This window comes from Oncorhynchus kisutch, linkage group LG20 (genome assembly GCF_002021735.2).
Source record: "Oncorhynchus kisutch isolate 150728-3 linkage group LG20, Okis_V2, whole genome shotgun sequence".
NCBI classification, from domain to species: Eukaryota; Metazoa; Chordata; class Actinopteri; order Salmoniformes; family Salmonidae; genus Oncorhynchus; species Oncorhynchus kisutch.
This window is the reverse complement of record NC_034193.2, coordinates 17,041,527-17,066,413: the sequence shown is the minus strand read 5'-3', so window position 1 is coordinate 17,066,413 and position 24,887 is coordinate 17,041,527. Positions and strand designations below refer to the sequence as shown.

General features: G+C 43.7%; 1 protein-coding gene across 2 annotated transcripts in view; it reads left to right on the top strand.

Annotated features, from left to right (window-relative positions):
• Positions 1–587: 587 nt before the first annotated feature.
• slc39a11 (solute carrier family 39, member 11) overlaps positions 588–24,887 on the top strand; it is a 127,763-nt gene continuing 103,463 nt past the window's right edge. For both annotated transcript variants that reach the window (XM_020453529.2, XM_020453528.2), the window contains exons 1-4: positions 588–695; positions 1,293–1,409; positions 2,143–2,181; positions 22,140–22,298. In XM_020453529.2, the coding sequence (XP_020309118.2) occupies positions 600–695; positions 1,293–1,409; positions 2,143–2,181; positions 22,140–22,298 (411 nt within the window). In that variant the 5' untranslated portion in view covers positions 588–599. The remainder of the gene's footprint in view (positions 696–1,292; positions 1,410–2,142; positions 2,182–22,139; positions 22,299–24,887) is intronic.

Below are 24,887 nucleotides of genomic sequence, written 5' to 3'. Positions count from 1 at the left end.
AGTTGAAAATGAAAACCAGTGTATGCCCAGTGGGGAGAGTACATTCATTGAGAGGAACATTTGGAATTTATCTGCTTAAGGCCCTACTGCCAACACAGGGACCGCTTACATATTGAAGCTGATATAGGAAAATAATCACAACGGTTACTTACTAATCCTCAAGCACAATAACAGATTATTAATAACAGACCATTGCAAATAACAGACCCTAGGAAATTGTCAGTGGTCTATTGACATTCAAAAGTAGCTTACAGCTTACATTCACAGAGGCATTTCATGGGGTGTAACTACGTCACCTTACCTGAACTGTCCCATGCAGTGGTACTTCAACCTAACCTATCTGCTGGGCAAGACATGAGAGATTGTAAATAAAAATGACCTCCTGACAAAAGCTATATAGTGTGATATGCAAAATCAAAAAAAAATAAAATAAATAATACTATGCAGGAAAAGATCCGTTTGAAAAAAGCTAACATGACATTCATAAAACACCATTTGTAATATTGATGTCAAAAGTTAGTGGCTGGCTGTGACTTTGTGAACGAAGGCTTATTGGCTTATCAAATTACAATACACGCCTCCAAATGCTGGAATAGCCAATGGCATCTTGCGAGGGGCAGTCCTCAACCTGTCACAGATACGTATACAGGGAAGTAGGAAGTAAATACATTCGATTTGCGGTGCCAGAAGTGACAGTAAGTATTTTTACATGATTTAATGAATTACAACCATAAAATAAGATGAGAATATATTAATCTGTCCCCGGATAACGCATGTGTCTTGGTAATGCCGTAAAGCACGTGTTTCGTTGCAACACAACCAGCGCAGCGAACAAAAGCAAAGTTGTCTGACAGTGTCGTCTGATACTGCTAGGCCAACTCTTTGGATGATACTAGCAACGCACATTGATTTCAGATTGAGAGCCAAAAGAGACAGCTATTTTGGTAACAAATAAAGATGTAACAATGCAATGAAAGGCATTAGCAAATGTTTCTCTTCTTGCTTGCCAAGCAAGTTTATTTAGCTATGTAGACAGCTAAGCAGGACGCTTGTGGGGTTGGGCAGTAATTTGCAAACATGCCACCCTGTCACATTCCTGAACCAACAGGATTTAGCACACACGCCTTTGTTCTACAAACTGATCTGTTATTTGGAGCACTCATATTACAGGGATTTCCTGACAATGTCCCTTACATTCGTCAAGTTAGCTAGCTACTGTGACTGTGTCGTAAAAACAACCTAAAGTATCCTGTGCGGCTCCACTCCACGGTGTGTATCTCTCTGTCCCCAAGATTGGCACCATGCTTCCAGGCTACAGTCCTGTGACCCAGGCCCTGCTGGGAACTCTGTTCACCTGGGGCCTGACTGCTGCTGGGGCTGCCCTGGTCTTCATCTTCTCCAGCCGACAGGTAAGGAACTGGTACAACGTTTCTCTGTGTGTTGCCGCTGTATGATGTTTTACTGTATTGTGACACTGCTATATGCAGACAATTTCAGTTTATGTCCCTGGTGTGAACTCTAATATGTCCCTTAGTTTCACTAAATCAATTGCAGTATATTTGAATGGCTTCAGAAGTTCAAGTTCCATAGAAATGGAAAGTTCAATATCTTTGAAGACTTTTTTTTTTTTTTGTCCTTGTGAAGGGCATTTCCATGGCAATGGAATTACACCGACTCAGATTTTTTTTCTATTTAAAATGTATATTAAACAAAAAAACAGATTTTAAAGTTGAACAAACCATACGGTAGTACAATGGCTACTTTGAACAATTTACACAGTCAAACAATTATAAAACATTTACTGGAAAGACTGCAGATTAAAAGTTTGGTAAAAAGAATTACAGTAAAATATCCCTCAGTTTTATTCTGTTACCAAACTTTATATATGCACAGTTCTTCCTGTAAATGTGTATTAGTAACATTTTTAGTTAAAATTCTTAAAAGTAGTCATTGAGCATAGCGTCATATGGTTTGTTAAACTTTGAAATCACATGGTTTTTGTTTGGTTTACATTTTAAGTGAAAAATCAGTGTCTCAGTGTAATTCCGTGACCATGGAATTGCTCTGAACTAAACATCACATTGGATTGTTGATGCCCTTGGTTTGACTTCACTCCTCCTTTCTCTCTGCCCTCCTCTTCAGAAGCGGATATTGGATGGAAGTCTGGGCTTTGCTGCTGGGGTAAGAAAATATGTTTTTGAACACACACACACACACACCTGTCCTTTCTTTTTTTCCAAGCCCAGGGTTTCTCTGCTATCTGTCAACATGTGAGTACGAACAGATGTCAGATGTGACAGCCTTTTGAGTTGTTTTGGTAGACTCCGTTCTTTGTTTTCCAAACAAGATCCTCAAAGCTAAAGGAAGGGTGAGACTTTTCCGAAGGTATTGCCTACTGCCTTAGAAGAAGAAGTCTTATCTTTCTGGGATAGTTTGGCAGACGCATTGCCTCCCTTACAGTTAGGTATCTGATTCACAATTTTTTGTTTGTTGTATTTGTCTCATCGCTGTGTTACGGATGTGAAACGGCTAGCTTAGTTAGCGGTGCGCGCTAAATAGCGTTTCAATCAGTGACGTCACTTGCTCTGAGACCTTGAAGTAGTAGTTCCCCTTGCTCTACAGCTGCAACTCCCCAACGTGCTCGCGAGGCGATGGTTGAGTCCTGCGTCCTCCGAAACATGACCCGTCAAACCACGCTTCTTAATACCCAACCCGCTTAACACAGAAGCCAGCCGCACCAATGTGTTGGAGGAAACACTGTTCAATTGACGACTGAGGTCAGCCTGCAGGCGCCCGGCCCGCCACAAGGAGTCACTAGAGCGCGATGAGCAAAGTAAAGCCCCCCCCCCCCGCCAAATCCTACTCTAACCCGGACGATACTGGGACAATTGTGCGCCGCACTATGGGACTCCTGATCTTGGCCGGTTGTTACAGTGGGGCAAAAAAGTATTTAGTCAGCCACCAATTGTGCAAGTTCTCCCACTTAAAAAGATGAGTGGCCTGTAATTTTCATCAAAGGTACACTTCAACTATGACAGACAAAATGAGTAAAAAATCCAGAAAATCACATTGTAGGATTTTTAATTTTAAAATTATGGTGGAAAATTAAGTATTTGGTCAATAACAAAAGTTTATCTCAATACTTTGTTATATACCCCTTGTTGGCAATGACAGAGGTTAAACGTTTTCTGTAAGTCTTCACAAGGTTTTCACACACTGTTGCTGGTATTTTGGCCCATTCCTCCATGCAGATCTCCTCTAGAGCAGTGATGTTTTGGGGCTGTTGCTGGGCAACACGGACTTTCAACTCCCTCCAAAGATTTTCTATGGGGTTGAGATCTGGAGACTGGCTAGGCCACTCCAGGACCTTGAAATGCTTCTTACGAAGCCACTCCTTCGTTGCCCGGGCGGTGTGTTTGGTATCATTGTCATGCTGAAAGACCCAGCCACGTTTCATCTTCAATGCCCTTGCTGATGGAAGGAGGTTTTCACTCAAAATCTCACGATACATGGCCCCATTCATTCTTTCCTTTACACGGATCAGTCGTCCTGGTCCCTTTGCAGAAAAACAGCCCCAAAGCATGATGTTTCCACCCCCATGCTTCACAGTAGGTATGGTGTTATTTGGATGCAACTCAGCATTCTTTGTCCTCCAAACACGACGAGTTGAGTTTTTACCAAAATGTTATATTTTGGTTTCATCTGACCATATGACATTCTCCCAATCTTCTTCTGGATCATCCAAATGCTCTCTAGCAAACTTCAGATGGGCCTGGACATGTACTGGCTTAAGCAGGGGGACACGTCTGGCACTGCAGGATTTGAGTCCCTGGCGGCGTAGTGTGTTACTGATGGTAGGCTTTGTTACTTTGTTCCCAGCTCTCTGCAGGTCATTCATTAGGTCCCCCCGTGTGGTTCTGGGATTTTTGCTCACCGTTCTTGTGACCATTTTGACCCCACGGGGTGAGATCTTGCATGGAGCCCCAGATCGAGGGAGATTATCAGTGGTCTTGTATGTCTTCCATTTCCTAATAATTGCTCCCACAGTTGATTTCTTCAAACCAAGCCGCTTACCTATTGCAGATTCAGTCTTCCCAGCCTGGTGCAGGTCTAAAATGTTGTTTCTGGTGTCCTTTGACAGCTCTTTGGTCTTGGCCATAGTGGAGTTTGGAGTGTGACTGTTTGAGGTTGTGGACAGGTGTCTTTTATACTGATAACAAGTTCAAACAGGTGCCATTAATACAGGTAACGAGTGGAGGACAGAGGAGCCTCTTAAAGAAGTTGTTACAGGTCTGTGAGAGCCAGAAATCTTGCTTGTTTGTAGGTGACCAAATACTTATTTTCCACCATAATTTGCTAATAAATTCATTAAAAATCCTACAATGTTATTTTTTTATATTCCCCCCCCCCCCCCTCATTTTGTCTGTCATAGTTGAAGTGTGATGAAAATTACAGGCCTGACTAAATACTTTTTTGCCCCACTGTATATGCCTTAGACCACTGCGCCACTCGGGAGGCCCTCTCAGATTCGGGATCTTAATTATGCATCTGATTTATACTCCCCTATGTCTTGTAGAATGTCAGAAGAATATTTATGTAAGGTATTGTTGCCACCACTACAAACACTGATTCAATTTAAATCAAATGTATTTATATTGCCCTTCTTACATCAGCTGATATCTCAAAGTGCTGTATAGAAACCCAGTCTAAAACCCCAAACAGCAAGCAATACAGGTGTAGAAGCACAGTGGCTCGGAGAAACTCCCTAGAAAGGCCAAAACCTAGGAAGAAACCTAGAGAGGAACCAGGCTATGAGGGGTGGCCAGTCCTCTTCTGGCTGTGCCGGGTGGAGATTATAACAGAACATGGCCAAGATGTTCAAATGTTCATAAATGACCAGCATGGTCAAATAATAATAATAATAACAGTAGTTGTCGAGGGTGCAACAGGTCAGCACCTCGGGAGTAAATGTCAGTTGGCTTTTCATAGCCGATCATTGAGTTGAAAACAGCAGGTCTGGGACAGGTAGCACGTCCGGTGAACAGGTCAGGGTTCCATAGCCACAAGGCAGAACAGTTGAAACTGGAGCAAAAGCATGGCCAGTTGGACTGGGGACAGCAAGGAGTCATCATGCCAGGTAGTCCTGAGGCATGGTCCTAGGGCTCCGGTCCCCTGAAAGAAGTCTACCTTTAGTAGGTGCCATGGGGAAACTGGAAATTATATGAACATTTATAGTAAAAGTATCTCTCTCTCCCCAAAGAATTGTATTTTCTAAGTAACATTAATATACTTTTTTGATTCAAATGAAATCAAGAGAGCCATGTGGCCGCTATGGTTTCAGAGAGATTTATTTATTTTTGAACTTGCCATAAGTTCACAGCAGCAATCCATTTTTCTTGGCCTAATCATAAAGTATGAGTTTATTAAATAATTCATACAAATGGGTACAATTTTTTTTTAATGTTCTGGATTTTCAAATTCTGAGTGAAATTAATTTAGCAGTTGATGCTTTTACATCATTCTGATGCCTGCATGAAATATTTTCACTGTGAGGAGTTCTGACAGAAAACACTACAGTTGAACCATTTTTTACATGACAATACATTAAGTCTTGACTTTAGGCTCTGCAGCTTCAGGGTAGCTCACTGCCATATCAAACCTAAATCATTACCATAAACTTTAGGGAGTGAGCACATCATAGCTACATATTTTTTTATTGAACCTTTATTTAACTAGTCAGTTAAAAACATTCTTATTTACAATGACGGCCTAGGAACAGTGGGTTAACTGCATTGTTCGGGGGCAGAACGACAGATTTTTTTTTATCCTGTCAGCTTGGGGATTCGAACTTAGCAACCTTTTGGGTAGTGGCCCGACGCTCTAACCGCTAGACTACCTGCCGCCCCAATATCAGCTGATGATATCAAACACTCAGGTTTCCGGTCTGAACTGGCTTCGCTTTATTTCTGGGCCCAACTATGGTCTAGATCTGAGCTGTTTTTAGGGAGGATGTAAGGAGCAGTTGATTGATCACTGTGAACATGAATTAAACTATTAGCCTACACGGAGTATAGAAAAATACCTGAAAATAAGCTGCAAACTTTGAGTATGTTTGTGTACCAGCTACTTTTCCTTGTGCTGGTTAACTTTAGGACTTTTCTCTTTAGGACTATTTTTGACTCCTCAGTACTATCAGAGTAGAATGTAACAGTCTGCTTGTGGTGACTGAGGAGTGTCTGGTCTGGAAGGGAATTTAGTAATAACATTGCAAGGCAAAATGCAAATACAATCCTCCAGTCCTGCCCTATGCTGAGGCAAGGCCGAGAGCTGCTTCTACCTGCCGCTCTCATTCGTCACTCCTCCTCATGGTGACCTTCTCACAGGCAGTGGGGGTCTGTTCATTAAAGTCTGTAGACATCTGCTCCTCCACTGCCTCACTCACTTTGTATTCTGATGCTCACAGGTAGCTCACGCAGTCCCTGAAATGCGCTGGGAATAGTTTTTTTGCTGAGGGGTTCAGTACCATTCCTCTCTGCTTTCTTCATCTTTACTGCTGCTCTTCCCAGCTTTTACATTTGGCTGTAAAGTCTTGCATCTTGGACCGTGGCATAGACATTTAGCTAGTCTTGGCAAACAAAGTCATATGCTGTGTTTTACTCTGGAGTGGGTCCCTATGGGAGGAGAGCGGGTTGAAGGAAGTGCGGTTCTGTTACTAGTCCCACTGGTCTCTTCAGTCATAACAAATAAACCGCAGACTAGACACAACCCAAAGGGCTGTATTCAGACAAGCATCTGTAGAAAGTTTACAGTAGAACACCACTGTGTTTATGTCGCCTTCTTTGGAGTGGTTGCATTTCCTCGTTATTTTAGAGGCTCATTTAGCAAGCGTGTGTGTGTGTAAAGGAGAGAGAGATGCTTATCCTACAGATGCTCATTTAAGAGATGCTGGTGTGTGCAGTCAGTCGGTGGTGAGTGTGGAGTCGTGACTGCCTAAGGGTGGAGAGGAATTTTAAAGGGACTATTGATCTGAGACAAAGACCTCCTGAGTACAATGGAGAGCTCTCCCTCAGGGAGATGAGGGAATCTGGATGGGGGAAAGGTGAGCTCTCCCTCAGGGACATGAGGGGATCAGGATTCATGAAAGCAGACCTCAAAGATAGTAGAAAGGATTGTCAGAAGTAGGTGAGTCACAAATAGATACTAGGCTATACCAGAGAGGTGACCGCTACTGTAACAATGTCCCTAGCTATGAATAGAGAAAACGTACGAGGGAGACTGCAGATAAGTATGTGCATCAACATTCAATTTGCATCTTTCTGGCGTCCACCTAATTTGGCACGGAGTCAGTTAGCATTTTGTAAATGTCATGTATGTGTCCACAAACACTACATATGGAGAGGGAGAGATTAGTTTCAGGTAAGCAGTTCGCCAGGTTCCTTTATTTATTCAGGTGTCATGCATGGCATTCCCTTTGCTTCTCTCAGGAGAAATATGGCTTCTGAGGCATCTGCATTAGACCTAGGAGGGAGCTGTCTATAGAAACACACGTTCCTGTCTAGAAGAAACATCTAGAATAACAGAATGAGATGGGAAAGAGTTCTTTTAATTTGATCACACTTTTGTTGCAGAGAATTTTCCTGCGCTGTAGGAAATTCAAACGTGTAGTGGCTCCGAGGTTTAAATAGGCTTCTAAAGATTATAATTTCTACTATAACATTTCAGACTGTATTTTCCCTAACGAAAATGGCATCAACCCATCCAAAAATGTCCCTTAATTGTAATCCACATAATAATTCACATGTCCTGTTGCTGCAGGATTATTTTCCTGCTGTGAGAAACTGGTCAAATTAAGAGAGGACATCTGTAGGAAAGAGTGAACGGCACTAAAGAAAGAACCGAGGTTGAAATTGATTCATTGATGACCTGACGTGATACAGTAGGCGATATTGTAACGGTCCACTGGGTGCAAAATTGAATTTGAAATGAATGAATTTCGCACTGACTTCGCATGATTGGATTGTTGTTTGACGGATATTCTTACAATGCGTTTGCTTTTTACTCCAGTGGATATGACTGGGTGCATACAAAGCCTAGTGTGGGAGAAAGAATGCAGTCAAGGAACATGCATAGTATTGAGGAATGTGGTTATTCCAGCACATGCGAAGGAGAATTACATTCTGATAAGAGCAGGATATGTTAATCTTCTTCAACACCTTGTAATTAATCCAAATATATAGAAATAAATGAAATGGGGAATAAAACAGCAATATTTTTTTTGTGCTAAAGATGAATCATGTCTCGTTCCTTATCAGTTCCAACTTCCGTGAGTTCTAGACGGACTTTCTGAAATTGGCTGCTTATTGTCCTTGGACCTTTTTAGGCTCCGACAAAGACTGTTACCCATTGTGTTTGAAACAGCGACGTTTTCAGATTTGTGTTACTTGTACAGATAAACAAACATTATGTTTTATAGGGAAGCAGGGATAAACTATTCAAAGCTCAGTTTGTGGTGTCTATGGGAAGATCCTTCACTACAGTGACTGCACACGACCCTGGTTTGATTTAGGTCGACTGTGAATATACCTTTGCCATTATAGTGTATTAACTAGCCAACAAAGGTAGAACATGGTCAATTAATTGCAGGGTTACACTGAGGTGAAAACTTGGTAACTCCATCAGAAATGGTAAAAACAAGTGTCAGGGTGACTAAAATGAGTTCATATGAATTGATACATACTGTGCTAACTGAACGCAAAACCAAATGAAACAAATCGTTTCTACCATTGTTAGACATATAGATAGGATTATTAAACCTACATAACAAACAGAAATGTTTAGCATGATCATCAAAATATAATGTGCTATAAGCGCAGCACTTACTCATTCAGATGGAATAAGAAGCTTATGTTTGTGTTGTGTAGGTTCAATCATTTACATGGCCTTAACATGTAACATGTAGCCTACTGATGCAGGTGCAGTCTGTGTACAAAACATTGGAGTCTGGCTAGTCGTTCAATTCGATGGCTTTTTCCACGTTTGTTCCGTTATCGTTATGCACACGTGCTGCTCCTCATTCAGGTCCCAGGGGGCTAAAGCTTCTCTCAACCCCAGAGTGACGTTTTCTCCCGTGTGTTCTCCGGGGAAGTAGCCTGTGATGTTTGCAAGCACCAACCTTTCAGTTGAAACTCCTCATCAATAAAGTGTATTGTCAAACTACTGTACTGTAGGGCTCGCCTGTTCTACCCAAGGTCTGATAATCAACACGCTCTGTTAACTTTTCCCTTCATTTTGTTATACAGTGTTGGGATGGTGACTTTGGAGAAATATGTGCGAGATGGAATCTTGCATATCCTGTTCCGCGTGTCTATCATCTTGCTGAAGCCGTCTTTGCTGACTTGTGTAAATAGGAATCATGTCTTTGGCTATCACCTATGTGACTGCGAGATGATATTCTTTTGACGACGCAAAATGACATTCCTGTTTAAGATGGGTGGCTGAGTGGCTTTGGTGCTGTCCGTCCGTCCGTCCGTCCCTCCCCATGCAATCGTCATAAAGTGTGGGATGGTTCTTCTTCAAATTATTCAATATACTTGTCTCCACGAGGCACTTTTTGCACAGCACTTGCATTTGGTTGACATACACTGCTAAAAAAAACTAGGGGAACACTAAAATAACACATCCTAGATCTGAATGAATTAAATATTCTTATTAAATACTTTTTTCTTTACATAGTTGAATGTGCTGACAACAATCACACAAATGATCAATGGAAATCAAATTTATCAACCCATGGAGGTCTGGATTTGGAATCACACTCAAAATTAAAGTGGAAAACCACACTACAGGCTGATCCAACTTTGATTTAATGTCCTTAAAACAAGTCAAAATGAGGCTCAGTAGTGTGTGTGTGTGTGTGTGTGTGTGTGTGTGTGTGACCTCCACGTGCCTGTATGACCTCCCTACAACGCCTGGGCATGCTCCTGATGAGGTGGCGGATGGTCTCCTGAGGGATCTCCTCCCAGACCTGGACTAAAGCATCCGCCAACTCCTGGACAGTCTGTGGCGTTGGTGGATGGAGCGAGACATGATGTCCCCGATGTGATCATTTGGATTCAGGTCTGGGGAACGGGCGGGCCAGTCCATAGCATCTATGCCTTCCTCTTGCAGGAACTGCTGACACACTCCAGCCACATGAGGTCTAGCATTGTCTTGCATTAGGAGGAACCCAGGACCAACCGCACCAGCATATGGTCTCACAAGGGGTCTGAGGATCTCATCTCGGTACCTAATGGCAGTCAGGCTACCTCTGGCGAGCACATGGAGGGCTGTGCGGCCCCCCAAAGAAATGCCACCCCACACCATGACTGACCCACCGCCAAACCAGTCATGCTGGAGGATGTTGCAGGCAGCAGGACGTTCTCCACGGCGTCTCCAGACTCTGTCACGTCTGTCACATGTGCTCAGTGTGAACCTGCTTTCATCTGTGAAGAGCACAGGGCACCAGTGGCGAATTTGCCAATCTTGGTGTTCTCTGGCAAATGCCATACGTCCTGCACGGTGTTGGGCTGTAAGCACAACCCCCACCTGTGGACGTCGGGCCCTCATACCACCCTCATGGAGTCTGTTTCTGACCGTTTGAGCAGACATGCACATTTGTGGCCTGCTGGAGGTCATTTTGCAGGGCTCTGGCAGTGCTCCTCCTGCTCCTCCTTGCACAAAGGCGGAGGTAGCAGTCCTGCTGCTGGGTTGTTGCCCTCCTACAGCCTCCTCCACATCTCCTGATGTACTGGCCTGTCTCCTGGTAGCTCCTCCATGCTCTGGACACTACGCTGACAGACACAGCAAACCTTCTTGCCACAGCTCGCATTGATGTGCCATCCTGGATGAGCTGCACTACCTGAGCCACTTGTGTGGGTTGTAGACTCCGTCTCATGCTACCACTAGAGTGAATGCACCGCCAGCATTCAAAAGTGACCAAAACATCAACCAGGAAGCATAGGAACTGAGAAGTGGTCTGTGGTCACCACCTGCAGAACCACTCCTTTATTGGGGGTGTCTTGCTAATTGCCTATAATTTCCACCTGTTGTTTATTCCATTTGCACAACAGCATGTGAAATTTGTCAATCAGTGTTGCTTCCTAAGTGGACAGTTTGATTTCACAGAAGTGTGATTGACTTGGAGTTACATTGTGTTGTTTAAGTGTTCCCTTTTATTTTTTTGAGCAGTGTAGTTTTGCCTGTAGCTGAAAAACTGCCACACCACTGAAGATGCGCTCTACTTTGGCACCAAATCGATCTCGTTAGCACTCGCAGCACTCATGTTTCCCAGGTTTACTGAGGTAGAGCCCTTTCTCTCCTCACCAGCCTCTAACTGCACGCTCTGAACGGGGATGTTTGTGATTGGCCAGTATGTGATTGGTCAGCGTCCTCTGTGGGTGTCGAGAGCAAATGAACGGAGTGTAGCATATCTCATTGGAGGAGGTACTGTAGTCTCGTTTCTGTTGTATTAATGGAGTGTCAAAGAAAGGAGAAAATCGCAATATTGATATTGCACATGTCAGAATTTCGAGCTGAATTAAATTCATTGTGTAGACCTATCTCACACTCCCATACATTATGGTCACGGATACTCCCAAGTTATGCCGGCAGACTCGAATTAGCATAGCTGTAGACTTGGACATGTGCAGACTACTGGACCAGATAGGCAGACATCCGTGACCGTTCACAAAGTTCTAACTTTTCTAGGAAGACTACTGTAACTTTTCTTAATTACCCATTGGCTTCGTTAGGTTCAACAAACAAAACAAAGTTCTCAACATTTTTGTTGAAGTTTGTTGACCAATGTCGATTGCTTCAAGAATGCTCATCGTCGGTGTATGTCGAAGAGCGTATGGAATTTTCATGATCATTATCGTACACCATGTCCTTGCGGCTTGAACATACCTAAAAAATGCATAGAAATGGATTCTTTGACCTATTCAGAGACAATGTGATATAGGTCATTGGTTCTTCTGCCTCACGCCTCAGTAAACAACAGTCCATAAACGCTATCAAGATTGAATAGCCTGTTTGAACTCTGGATTATGCACAGTTTGTTCCTTTTTTTAGTTGATGTGGAACAGAGTGGAAAGCCTCCAGTATCCATAAAATAAGGGATGCTTTTGAAAAAAATGGATTTCTCCACATGCAGAAGCCAGATCAATCCTGACTGCTAGGCCTAATTGTGCAATATCCTGAGATGTGATGTGCACTGACATATCATACAGATTTTCAAATAACCCATGACTGAGACTGCTCAGCAGGCAAGCTTCTCTATTCTGAATGTCCTTTCTTCAATTGATGTTGAACGAGGTAGATAGATAGGTGGACATTGGCTATAAGGAAGTGCACACCTGCAGGTGTGATCATCAAATGAAAAAAACTAATTTGGTTTGTCACATGCGCCGAATACAACAGGTGTAGAACTCACTGTGAAATGCTTACTTAACCAACAATGCAGTTATAAAAAAAGTAGGTAAAAAAAAAATGTGCTCAAAAACGAAAGGAAAAATAGTAATGCAAAAATAATGAGGATATCTCTTTCTCTATCACAAGAGATTGGTGGGACCTTAAATAGGGAGAAAAACACCTACCCATTCAAGGGTTTTTCTTTATTTTTCCTATTTCCTACATTGTACAATAATAGTGAAGACATCAAAACTATGAAATGACACACATGGAATCATGTAGTAACCAAAAAAGTGTTAAACACTTTAGATGTGATTTTCTTCAAAGTAGACACCCTTTGCTTTGATGACAGCTTTGCACACTCTTGACATTCTCTCAACAAGCTTCATGAGGTAGTCACCTGGAATGCATTTCCAGGTGACTGCAGCTGTTTTTCATGGTTCGGGGCTGTGGGCTGTTTTATTCATGGTTTGTGCTAGGCCCCTAAGTTCCTGTGAAGGGAAATCTTAACGCTACAGCATACAATGACATTCTAAACGATTCTGTGCTTCCAACTTTGTGGCAACAGTTTGGGAAAGGCCCTTTCCTGTTTCACCATGACAATGTCCCCATACACAAGCGAGGTCCATACAGACATTTTTTGTCGATCAGTGTGGAAGAATTTGACTGGCATGCTCAGAGCCCTGCCCTCAACCCCATCGAATACCTTTGGAATGATTTGAATTGAATTGGAACGCCGACTGCGAGCCAGGCTTATCGCCCAACATCATTGCCCGACCTCACTAATGCTCTTGTGACTGAATGGAAGTCCCTGCAGCAACCATATGTATATAGGAACCATGAATTCTGCTCTGTGTCAGACAATTCTACAGGACAATGTCAGGCCATCTGTCTGTAAGCTGAAGCACAGATGCATCATGCAGAAAGACAACGATCCAAAACACACACTCAAGTCTACATGAAAATGGCTAAAAAAGTAACACCATTTGAAGTTTTGGAATGGTCTAGTCAGACCTAACCACAATTGAGATGATGTGGCAGGACTTGAAAACCCACAAATGCCGTGGAGTTACTGCAGTTTTGCATGGAAGAGTGGGCCAAAATTCCTCCACAGCGACACGAGACTAATCAACAACTACAGGAAGCGTTTGGTTGGAGTCATTGCAGCTAATGGTGGCACAACCAGTTATTGAGTGTAAGGGGGCAATTACTTTTCCACACAGGGGCATTGGGTGTTGCATAACTTCGTTTCTGAAATAAATGTAAAAAGTTTAATTGTTGTGTTATTTGTTTACTCAGGCTCCCTTGATCTAATATTAGGTTTTGGTTGAAGATCTGATAACATTTAGTATCAAAATATGCAAAAGTAGAGATCTTTTTCACGGCACTGTATCATGCCCTCTGAAGTGCGATTAACGTGGCAACCAAGCTATGTGCAGCTCAGTCATACAACACTAAGTGTTAGTTCAAAGAGAATGATATCTTCGTGATAGGTTTGATCATAGGCACTGTCACTGGCTATTTTCATAGCTACATCGCAACACTGTATCAGTGTATCAAACCTCTGAAACTAGAATCCATTATTCTCACCTTGATACCTGATGCTTGTTGAGACCTTAGGCTGAGAGAAATGACGCTCGGCTCCGGATCGTACAGGAAGGTCACCCATGCTTCAAAATCTCGAGGACTCCACTGTCGCAGCTCAATTTCTCTGATGGCTTTTTTTGTGTAAGCCATAAGGCCTGCGAGATCTCCTGGGGGAAATTAATACAGCCTACGTCTCCCTAGTCTCCGGACCCCAGACCAAGTCTAAGACACTGTAATTAGCAGCTAAAAGCCCTCCGATGTCCGACCCAGGGAGACCAGAGCCATATTACCAATAGGGGACTGATTTATGCCGCTACACACATCAGACTACTTTCTGTCCTTGAGCAACAGGTGACTCCAACCCAATCATCTATTTCTTGCCAAGACCTCCATGACAAGGTGTGGTGTAACTGACTGAGCAATTGACCCCAGATTTATACATATAATTGACCCCATTTATCCTCCACCCAGGGTGAAGAAGAATATCACGTTGAAATAATAATTGCGAAAATATCTATTTGTTCAACCAGGTGACTTTGTCATCATCGTTAGTGGAGCCCCTTTGATGAAAGGCAATGAGGAAGAGCGCGTTCATGGTTCAGTCCCTAAAACCTTATCTGAGTTATATAATTGACTCCAGATATACTGTGGAGATGTGCACTCTTTCCTCCACCCAGGGTGAGGAAAAATGCCTGGGCAAGTCATAATTACAGGTTACTCTGCCATTGCCAGTGGAGCCTCTGTTGCTGATAATGGTAGTTGTCAACGAAAAGCCTCAGTGTTCACTTTTTCAGTCCCCAAAACCTGAGAGCGAGACTAGGTATCTAAATAATTGATGCAGCAGGAAGGAAGTCAGGGTAACACAAAAAAACAACTCCATATTGTGAAGAACTAATCACTCACCCAGACAGACTGACTGACGGAGCTGCCTGTTGAAGCTTGCCTCTCGCATCCAGCCGTTGATGGAATAATGGCTGTCATCAATAACAAATCAAGGCTTTTTGTCTCCCAGAAGTTAACTTTAAACCTGGTGGCTCCATTTGGAGAAAAAAACCGAGCTTAATAATTGGATAAATATGCAGATGTCAGACAAACCCAGCCAATAGCTCAGAGCCCCAGCCTGTTCAAGTTTTAACACATTGCACACCCGTTAATAAGATGAATTATGACCTACAGCCCAAACTCTTAAATTAGGTTATTAGACTACCTCTATATGAGGGAGAGGTCTGATTACAGTAAGTCTTTAGGGTGGTTAAAGAGCGTTGGCATTGAGTGTGACAGTCTACAAGTGTTCATCTAGTTGAGTTCACCCAAGATCATGTGGTTTAGATACAACACTGAAGACTGTCATTCAAATAAGGTGTGACCAACCAATCTCACACCTTTTTAGCTGGGGTTCAGGTTGGGGTTGGTGCTCTCTGGATGGAGCACAGAGGTAGTTCATTGGCAGCTGATTTCAGGGGAGGCCACAGTGGGTTAATTGAAACGACAGAAATGAGTCTCTTTGTGCAGACACTATTGTCATCTCTGTGGCCATGTAACCAAGGCCATCTTATTTATTTGATACTCATTGGGTTATTTTCAGCCCATTATTGGAAGTATGAGTCAGTAGATAGTGAATATTTTCTTCCTGTTATGACCAGATACTATCGCTGGCTATGTTTGAGATTCTTTCCCCTTTGTAATGAACTGTGTTGTTTGGTCCTCCTAATCCAATAATTGTTACATGTATTTTTTTACTCAATCTGCAATTTTTAAACCATGATGAATAAAAATCGCTTTTGATTTTTTTTGGGGGGCGGTGTCCACAAACACTTAACTATGGTTTCAGTTAGGTTACACTGAAAGTGTATTTTTTGTGGCTTTTTACAGTTTACAGTGTAGTAATCTACACTGTTATGGGTCTTTCTATAAACTAGTGTACAAGTGAGGATTTCCTACACTGGACAACTTGTTACATCTGTTGATATAAGTCATTGATAATAATCTGCACATTTTTTAAAAATATCATTGCATTAAGATATAAGTGGGGAACATAAACTCAGCAAAAGAAGAATCGTCCTCACTGTCAACTGCGTTTTATTTTCAGCAAATTTAACATGTGTAAATATTTCTATGAACAAAACAAAATTCAACAACTGAGACATAACCTGAACAAGTTCCACAGACATGTGACTAACATAAATATAATGTGTCCCTGAACATAGGTGGGGACAAAATCAAAAGTAACAGTCAGTATCTGGTGTTGCCACCAGCTGCATTAAGTACTGCAGTGCATCTCCTCCTCATCTACTGTACCAGATTTGCCAGTTCTTGCTGTGAGATGTTACCCCACTCTTCCACCAAGGCACCTGCAAGTTCCTGGACATTTCTGGGGGGAATGGCCCTAGCCCTCACCCTCCGATCCAACAGGTCCCAGACGTGCTCAATGGGATTGAGATCCGGGCTCTTCGTTGGCCATGGCAGAACACTGACATTCCTGTCTTGCAGGAAATAGCGCACCCAACGAGCGGTATGGCTGGTGGCATTGTCATGCTGGAGGGTCATGTCAGGATGAGCCTGCAGGAAGGGTACCACATGAGGGAGGAGAATGTCTTCCCTGTAACGCACAGCGTTGTGATTGCCTGCAATGACAACAAGCTCAGTCCGATGATGCTGTGACACACTGACCCAGACCGCGACGGACACTCCAGTTCCAAATCGATCCCGCTCCAGCGTACAGGCCTTGGTGTAACGCTCTTTCCTTCGACGATAAACGCAAATCCGACCATCACCCCTGGTGTGACAAAACCGTGACTCATCAGTGAAGGGCACTTTTTGCTAGTCCGGTCTTGTCCAGAGACGGTGGGTTTGTGCCCATAGGCGACGTTGTTGCCGGTGATGTCTGGCGAGGACCTGCCTTACAACAGGCCTACAAGCCCTCAATCCAGTCTCTCTCAGCTTATTGCGGACAGTCTGAGCACTGATGGAGGGATTGTGCATTCCTGGTGTAACTCGGGCAGTTGTTGCCATCCTGTACCTGTCCCGCAGGTTTGATGTGCAGGTGTTGTTACACGTGGTTTGCTATTGCGAGAACCACCAGCTGTACGTCCTGTCTCCCTGTAGCGCTGTCTTAGGCATCTCACAGTACGGACATTGCAATTTATTGCCCTGGCCATATCTGCAGTCCTCATGCCTCCTTGCAGCATGCCTAAGGCACATTCACGCAGATGAGCAGGGACCCTGGTCATCTTTCTTTTGGCGTTTTTCAGAGTCAATAGAAAGGCCTCTTTAGTGTCCTAATTTTTCATAACTGTGACCTTAATTGCCTACCGTCTGTAAGCTGTTAGTGTCTTAACGACCGCTTCACAGGTGCATGTTCTTTAATTGTTTATGGTTCATTGAACAAGCATGGGAAACAGTGTTTAAACCCTTTACAATGAAGATCTGTGAAGTTATTTGGATTTTTACGAATTCTCTTTGAAAGAGAGTTTAGATATATTCAAGAAAATTCCCGATTTTATTGAAAACATGTTTAACCCTTTCTTATGGTTGGTGTCTTTACGGATTTGTCAAAAATCGTGTGAAATAAAACATTACTTTTCTGTCGTTGCATTTATGCCTGTGTTAGTTGCCTTTTTACCGCATATTATGCATTAATTAGTTCAATTAGACATTGAACCTTGTAAGAATCTTGGATCTATAGATCTGGTACAGTAGATGAGAAGATGCACTGCATCATAAACTACCAACACAACCGTTGTAGGCCTGATCACCAACAGCCTATAGGGAGGAGGTCAGAGACCTGGCCATGTGGTACCAGGACAACAACCTCTCCCTCAACATGATCAAGACAAAGGAGATGATTGTGGACCTCAGGAAAAGGAGGACCGAACACGCCCCCATTCTCATCGACCGGGCTGTAGTGGAGCAGGTTGAGAGCTTCAAGTTCCTTGGTGTCCATATCACCAGCAAACTAACATGGTCCAAGCACACCAAGAAGGTTGTGAAGAGGACACTACAAAACCTATTCCCCCTCAGGAGACTGAAATGATTTGGCATGGGTCCTCAGATCCTCAAAAGGTTCGACAGCTCCACCATTGAGAGCATTGCATCACTGCCTGGTATTGCAACTGCTCGGCCTCCGACCGCAAGGCATTACAGAGGGTAGTGCGTCCGGCCCAGTACACTATTGGGGCCAAACTTCCTGCCATATAGGACCTCTATACCAGGTGGTGTCAAAGGAAGGCCCTAAAAATGGTCAATTGACTGTTCTCTCTGCTACCGCACGGCAAGTGGTACTGGAGTGCCGAGTCTAGGTCCAAGAGACTTCTGAACAGCCTCTACCCCAAGCCATAACTCCTGAAGATGTAATTAAATGGCTACCCAGACTAAATGGCATTTCCACCCACCCCTTTTACGCCGCTGATACTCTGCATAGTCACTTTAATAACTCTACCTCGACTAACCGGTGCCCCCGCACATTGACCGTTACCCCCCCTGTGTATATAGTCTCGCTATTGTTATTTTACTGCTCCTCTTCAACTACTTGTTACTTTTATTTCTTATTCATATTTTTTAAAACTCATTGTTGGTTAGGGGCTTGTAAATAAACACTTAAATGTTAGGTTGTATTCGGCGCATGGGGCTAATACGATTGGATTTGATGTCAACGTTGTGAACAGAGTACCCCGTGGTGGTGGGGTTATGGAATGGGCTGGCATAAGCTACGGACAACGAACACAATTGCATTTTATCGATGGCAATTTGTATGCACAGAGATACCGGGACGAGATCCTGAGGCCCATTGTCGTGCCATTTATCAGCCGCCGTCTCGTTTCAGCATGATAATGCACGGCCGCATGTTGTAAGGATCTGTACAGAATTCCTAGAAGCTGAAACCGTCCCAGTTCTTCCATGGCCTGCATACTCAGCACACATCACCCATTAAGCATGTTTTGAGATTCTCTGGATCGAGGTGTACGACCGCGTGTTCCAGTTCCCGCCAATATTCAGCAACTTCGCACAGCCATTGAAGAAGAGTGGGACAACATTCCAGAGGCCACAATCAGCAGCCTGATCAACTCTATGCGAAATCCATATATTAGGGCCTAATTTATTTATTTAAATTGACTGATTTAGTTACAGTTCATATAAGGAAATCTTTGTATGTTGTGTTTATATTTTTGTTCAGCATACATAGCCTAGTGGGCATAATCACAACATGATCTAGTAATGAAATAACATACATTTTGTTTTACATGTTAGTCCTGCAGTTTTAAACAATACAAGGGGCTTGAAGTAGCCTACTTCAACTTGAATTTCGAGTACTGGAATAGCCTTGCTTGAAAATCCTCAATTTGGTGCTTGAAAAGTCCTTGTAATTATTGTAGCCAATTTTAAAATTCTCCTGCTCCCTTATAATTATCCGTAATTAAATTTTTGATCTGATTGTGAGAGATGTGGCCACTTTTTTTGTTAGTTAAGATATCTCAGTTTGGATGTCGACCCACCACCTCAAGCTCAACATCGACAAGACAGAGATGCTCTTCATCCCGGTGATGGCCTGCCCGCTCAAAAACCTCTTCATCAAGTTTGACAACTCCACAGTGTCGCCCTCCCAGAGTGCAAAGAATCTTGGCGTGACCCTGGACAACACCCTGTCGTTCTCTGCAACATCAAAGTAATGAGGTTCATGCTCTACAACATCCGTAGAGTACGACTCTACCTCACACAGGAAGTGGCGCACGTCCTCATCCAGGCACTTGTCTTCTCCTGTCTAGACTACTGCAACTCCCTTTTGGCTGGGCTCCCCGCTTGTGCCATCAAACCACTGCAACTTATCCAGAACTCTGCAGCCTGCCTGGTGTCCAACCTTCCCAAGTTCTCCCATGTCACCACGCTCCTCCGCACACTGACTTCCAGTCGAAGCTCGCATCCACTACAAGCCAATGGTGATTACCTACAGAACAGCAAGAGGAACTGCCCCTCCCTACCTTCAGGCTTTGCTCAATCCCTACACCCCAACCCGAGCACTCCGTTCTGCCACCTTCTGGTCTCTTGAACCTCCCACTCAGTCCAGATCAAGCTCTTCTCAGTCCTGCCACCCAAATGGTGGAACCAGCTTCGCCCTGAAGATAGAATAGCAAAGTCCCTGCCCATCTTCCGAATGCACCTGAAACACTACCTCTTCAAAAACTATCTTAAAATATCCCCCTCCGCAAATGCATCCAGCTAGTGTGTAGTCACTAGCTTGATGTAGTCATTGGGTGTTAGGAATATGGGATCAAATACCTCCCACTTTGGATGACTTGAATATTGTCCAAATACTAATGACATTATATATATATTTTTTTATACCTTTTTATTTAACTAGGAAAGTCAGTTAAGAACAAATTCTTATTTACAATGACTGCCTACTGGGGAATAATGGGTTAACTGTCTTGTTCAGGGGCAGAACGACAGATTTTTACCTTGCCACCTCTGGGATTCGATCCAGCAACCTTTCGATTACTGGCCCAACGCTCTAACCACTAGGCTACCTGCCGCCCCAAAATGAGGGGGACTAGATATTTAAAGTACATTTCTAAACGGTAAAAAATTAATGTATGAAATACCCTAAAATAAAAAGTGACATTCTAAACTGTCGCTTCATATGAAACATTGATCTCATTCAAAAATGCTGGAGTAAAGCGACACATGGTACAATGGTAGCTTCACTGTCTAAATGCGTACGAAGGGCAATGCGCATGGAATGACAATACTAAGTGTTGAGTTATTTTGGTAGCAGCTAGTGGGGTGCATGAAGTCAGATGATATGAATCATACCATGGTTGTTTGTCAGCCTTCACCATATTGTACATGTGCAGTCAGAACATTAGTGAGCTCCATACAAGGGATTGCTTTGCCTTTTCTCACTAGTGCAGCTGTGTCGTGTGTTTTAGTATGTACATGATAATTGTTCCAGTTTGAGGGTAATTAACATGATCACAAACCTCTAATCGACCTATAAGCCTCACCTCATTAGGCAGAGAAGTGCATGATGGGATGTGTGTTTTTATAGGACCACTGCAATGTCCTTGCCTGCGAACAGTCTTTAAATAGGGACATTATTTGAGCCCACTGCCGGTACCGGTGGCACTATGAACAAACAAGTCGTATCGATGACTCCGAATTAGGTCTTAATCCGTTGCCTGAAGTGAGTCGGCTGGTGACCAATCCTGTTTTTGCCATGGGTGCTATCCAATGCTATTATTTCTTGTTCCCAGAGGAGCTGGGATAAGGCCATCGGTGAGACCGAAACTCAACACACACTCCTCTCTGTGGACTTTGCTTCTCATTATTCCTCTGCTGTGCCCTTGTGGAAGGTTGAATTAATGAGTCTTTGATCAAGCTATTGGGAAGTAGTGTGTTGGATGCTCTGAGGCTGGTGGCTTTTGTGGAGGTTCCCTTTGAACTGAACAGTACGGTGTACACACTCACACTCCCCGATGGCTCAGGAGGAGCGAGGGCCGAAACCCCAGACGTGTATGCATTATTCAATCATCCACCCCTGTGTACTGTGGAAAGTGCCAAGGCATATAGGTGTGTGTGTGTGTGTGTGTGACGTATTCCAGATGACTATTGGCTGGGTGTGTGTGTGAAATCAAATCTTCCATGGTAAACTGAGACATCTCCAGTGACGAAGTCTAGGAGAATTGTGCTTCCCTTCCAGTTACTGTCCACTCAAAATTCACACCTCAAAGGAAACTGTCCACTGAGTCACAGTTGCAGACTTGGAGAGTCTTATCTCTTTAGCAAGATTTCTTCAGGCCTTTTTTCAATTTTGAAGGCGTTGTTTATTTTTTGCCCTCTGCCCCCTTTCGTTATTTGTGTTACTGCATTCAATTCATGCCCTCATTCCAAATGTTTCTGAGGGAATGCGGTCACCTTTATCATTCCACAACATCCCCGTTCCAAAAGAGTGAGAACCTCCGAGGACTTTTTCTATCGTCTTTCTGTTTTGGTGAACACTGGGGTGTTTTGACGCCAACTGAACGTCCACACTCGGAGTTGAAGGCTGACTCACTGAACACAGCAGATAATAATTCCCACTAACTGTGACTTCCTTTTTGCTTCTCCCTCAGGTGATGTTGGCGGCGTCCTATTGGTCGTTGCTGGCTCCGGCCATAGACATGGCGGAGGATTCGGGGAAGTACGGCTCGTTTGCTTTTGTCCCCGTGGCGGTGGGCTTCGCCCTGGGAGCGGCCTTCGTGTACCTGGCTGACCTCATGATGCCTGCTCTGGTGAGTTCTGCTGCAGCCTCCCGGAGAGGATATTTCTTCACACATACATAGCACTCTGACATGCCATGTCAAACACAATAGCCTAAAAAATTGGCCTCAATACACTGTTTAAATTGTGCATAAGCCACAGGTAATATAGGCCTACCTGTTGGAAATGTGGTATAGGCAGTACAGGATAAGGGATGGAGGGAGAAAGGGTCAATTATAAGCCACAATTTGCTGGCCTGGTCTTTCCAGACAGTAGTGCCGTGAGAGAGTGGTTTGAAGCCCATTTAAGTGTAATCACTCAGGCAATTACAGGTTTTCTGCTTCACCAAGTCACAACAACCTATTTTTTTACATGGCAGTGGATGCTCCCATTTAGATGGGAAATTAGGTTACTTGATACTGTTAAATACAGTGGTTTCCGTTCTGCACTAGTTCAGTGGGAGTACCACTGATCAATTTATCAAAAATGTAAGTAGGATGCAGTTGGTGGTCAATTGAAGTAAGCTAAACTGAAAGTATGCCATTTGTTAAACTACATCCTATCACCCCACATTCTTCCACAGTGATTAGACATAATCACAAATCATTACAGTGGTCCTCACCATCTTCTCCTTTCCCCTCCTGCTGCTCCTCCTTTTTCTCAACCTCCTCTACCTTCTCCTCCTGCTCCTCCTCTAGTTTCCCCAGTGTGGACAGTGGGAGGACAGAGCAGTGTAGAAATGGGGAGGGGGAGATGTGGGGTCTTGGTGGGGGGCCAGGGTGCCCCCATTGGGGGTCGGACCGGGTTGTTTGGACAGCTGCTGGTGTCACTTTTACTGGCTCCTAAGCAAACACTGGGCCCTGAATGAGAGAGGGAAGAGCAGAACACTAGAGAAGGCAGTGCTAGCCTAGCAGCAGCATCGCCCGAGTCTGTCAACCCCTTGCTGAACCCCTTCAACCTGGTGATAAGCGCTGCCCTGTTCCTGGAACTCTCTGCATCTATCTCTCTCGCTTTCTCTCCCCTATCAAAGCTACAGTTTCCCTAGTCCCGGTCTTTTGCGTGCCGGCAGCGTCTCTAGGATAAGGGGAAACAAACGTCAGGAGGTTGGGTGACGGTGGAGCAAGCTGTTGCAGGATTAAGTGTCATAGGACCAGGCACAGTATCTCAGTATCTGAAGGCAAGCTCTTTGTCAGGGAGATGCTACTGACTTAACTGGACCTGGTCAAACAATAGCTAGGCCTGCATCTTATTCTCAGGCTATTTTGTGTATTGCACATCTGCTCACCTCTGCACACCTCTCCTCTCTAAAAGAACATCCTTCTAGACTTGATTAAGCTATCCAGCCAGGTAGCTGGGTTGACTGGAGTTTCTATGATGTTAGCTTCTTATCACACCTGTGTAATAAGCACACTAATTACCCCATGTCTAGTGGTATCCATGGCAGCCACATCTGTGCACAAGTTACAAATCGGGTCACAGGATTTTGCCCCTCACAATGGGAGTGTTGCATCATGGGAGATAACATTAGTTCCCATCCACAGCAAGGGCTGAGTGTAACAATGCCAACATGTTCAGCCCCTCAAACAGATTACATCTTCCATGTTTGCCGTCTCTCGGGTGCCTGTCTCTTCTGAAAATGAATGGTCAGAATGTTTAGGCCAAGTCATTGTTGCCCGTATTTACGATAGTACCCTGTTGATCACCGTCAGTGTTGACTTTCAGAATATTTATACCCCAGCGTTTGATGAATACCCATGACTACACCTAGAGACCACTGAAAGCTTCTCCTTTCTCTTGCAACACATTATCTGGTCATTTATTTGAAAGGAAAATTGAGATCTTAACCAACTTTTTTTTACAACATTTTTTACACTCATAGCATTCAATACAAACTGTAATCCATGAGCATACAACCTATTAATGGATGAGAGCAACACATAAAAATAATTAAGAGCATTTCTTTTTTTTTACATCGATCATGTCCTGTAGTCTTAAAGTGACTCATTAATCAATGAGCAGAAATGTGGGATTGTTGACTTCATGTACTGTTCAGTTCTACACTTTGTTATGGTCAGTTTGTTTTGGCTGCGATGTTCTTGACTGTCGCTTTGGTTCGAGTCAGGGGGGTAGCCAGTCTCTGAAGCTGACAGCGAAGTCGATGCAGAGTTGTGTCTGGTCTTTCATGAAGCCAGGGTAGGGACAGGGTCTGAAGTGCCTCAATATAACTGGATTATTCTCCTAGGATGGTGCGGCATGCTCTCTTTTGAATATGCTTCAGGTCGTAAGACTGGGCCTGGGTCAGTGAGCTGTGCCATGCTGGAGCGGGATTCTCCAGGGTGGGGCGTATGTTGCCTGTGTAAATGCTCATCCGGTCTTCCTGTGACAAATCAAACCTTTTTAAGGCAGTGAAGGAGAAGTCTTGGTTACCATAGTAACAACCTCCTCGCCCCATTGCAAGTCCTCCTGTACAATTACCCCTAAAATATTCACATTATCACACACTTTGAGATTATGGCCCTCGATCCGGAGAGGCAGGATTCAGTAACATTCTGCTTACATGAGCCCACGTGTCAAAGTTTTTCAGGGCCTGCTGCGGTGTGCTGATGTTTCCTGTTTTAGAG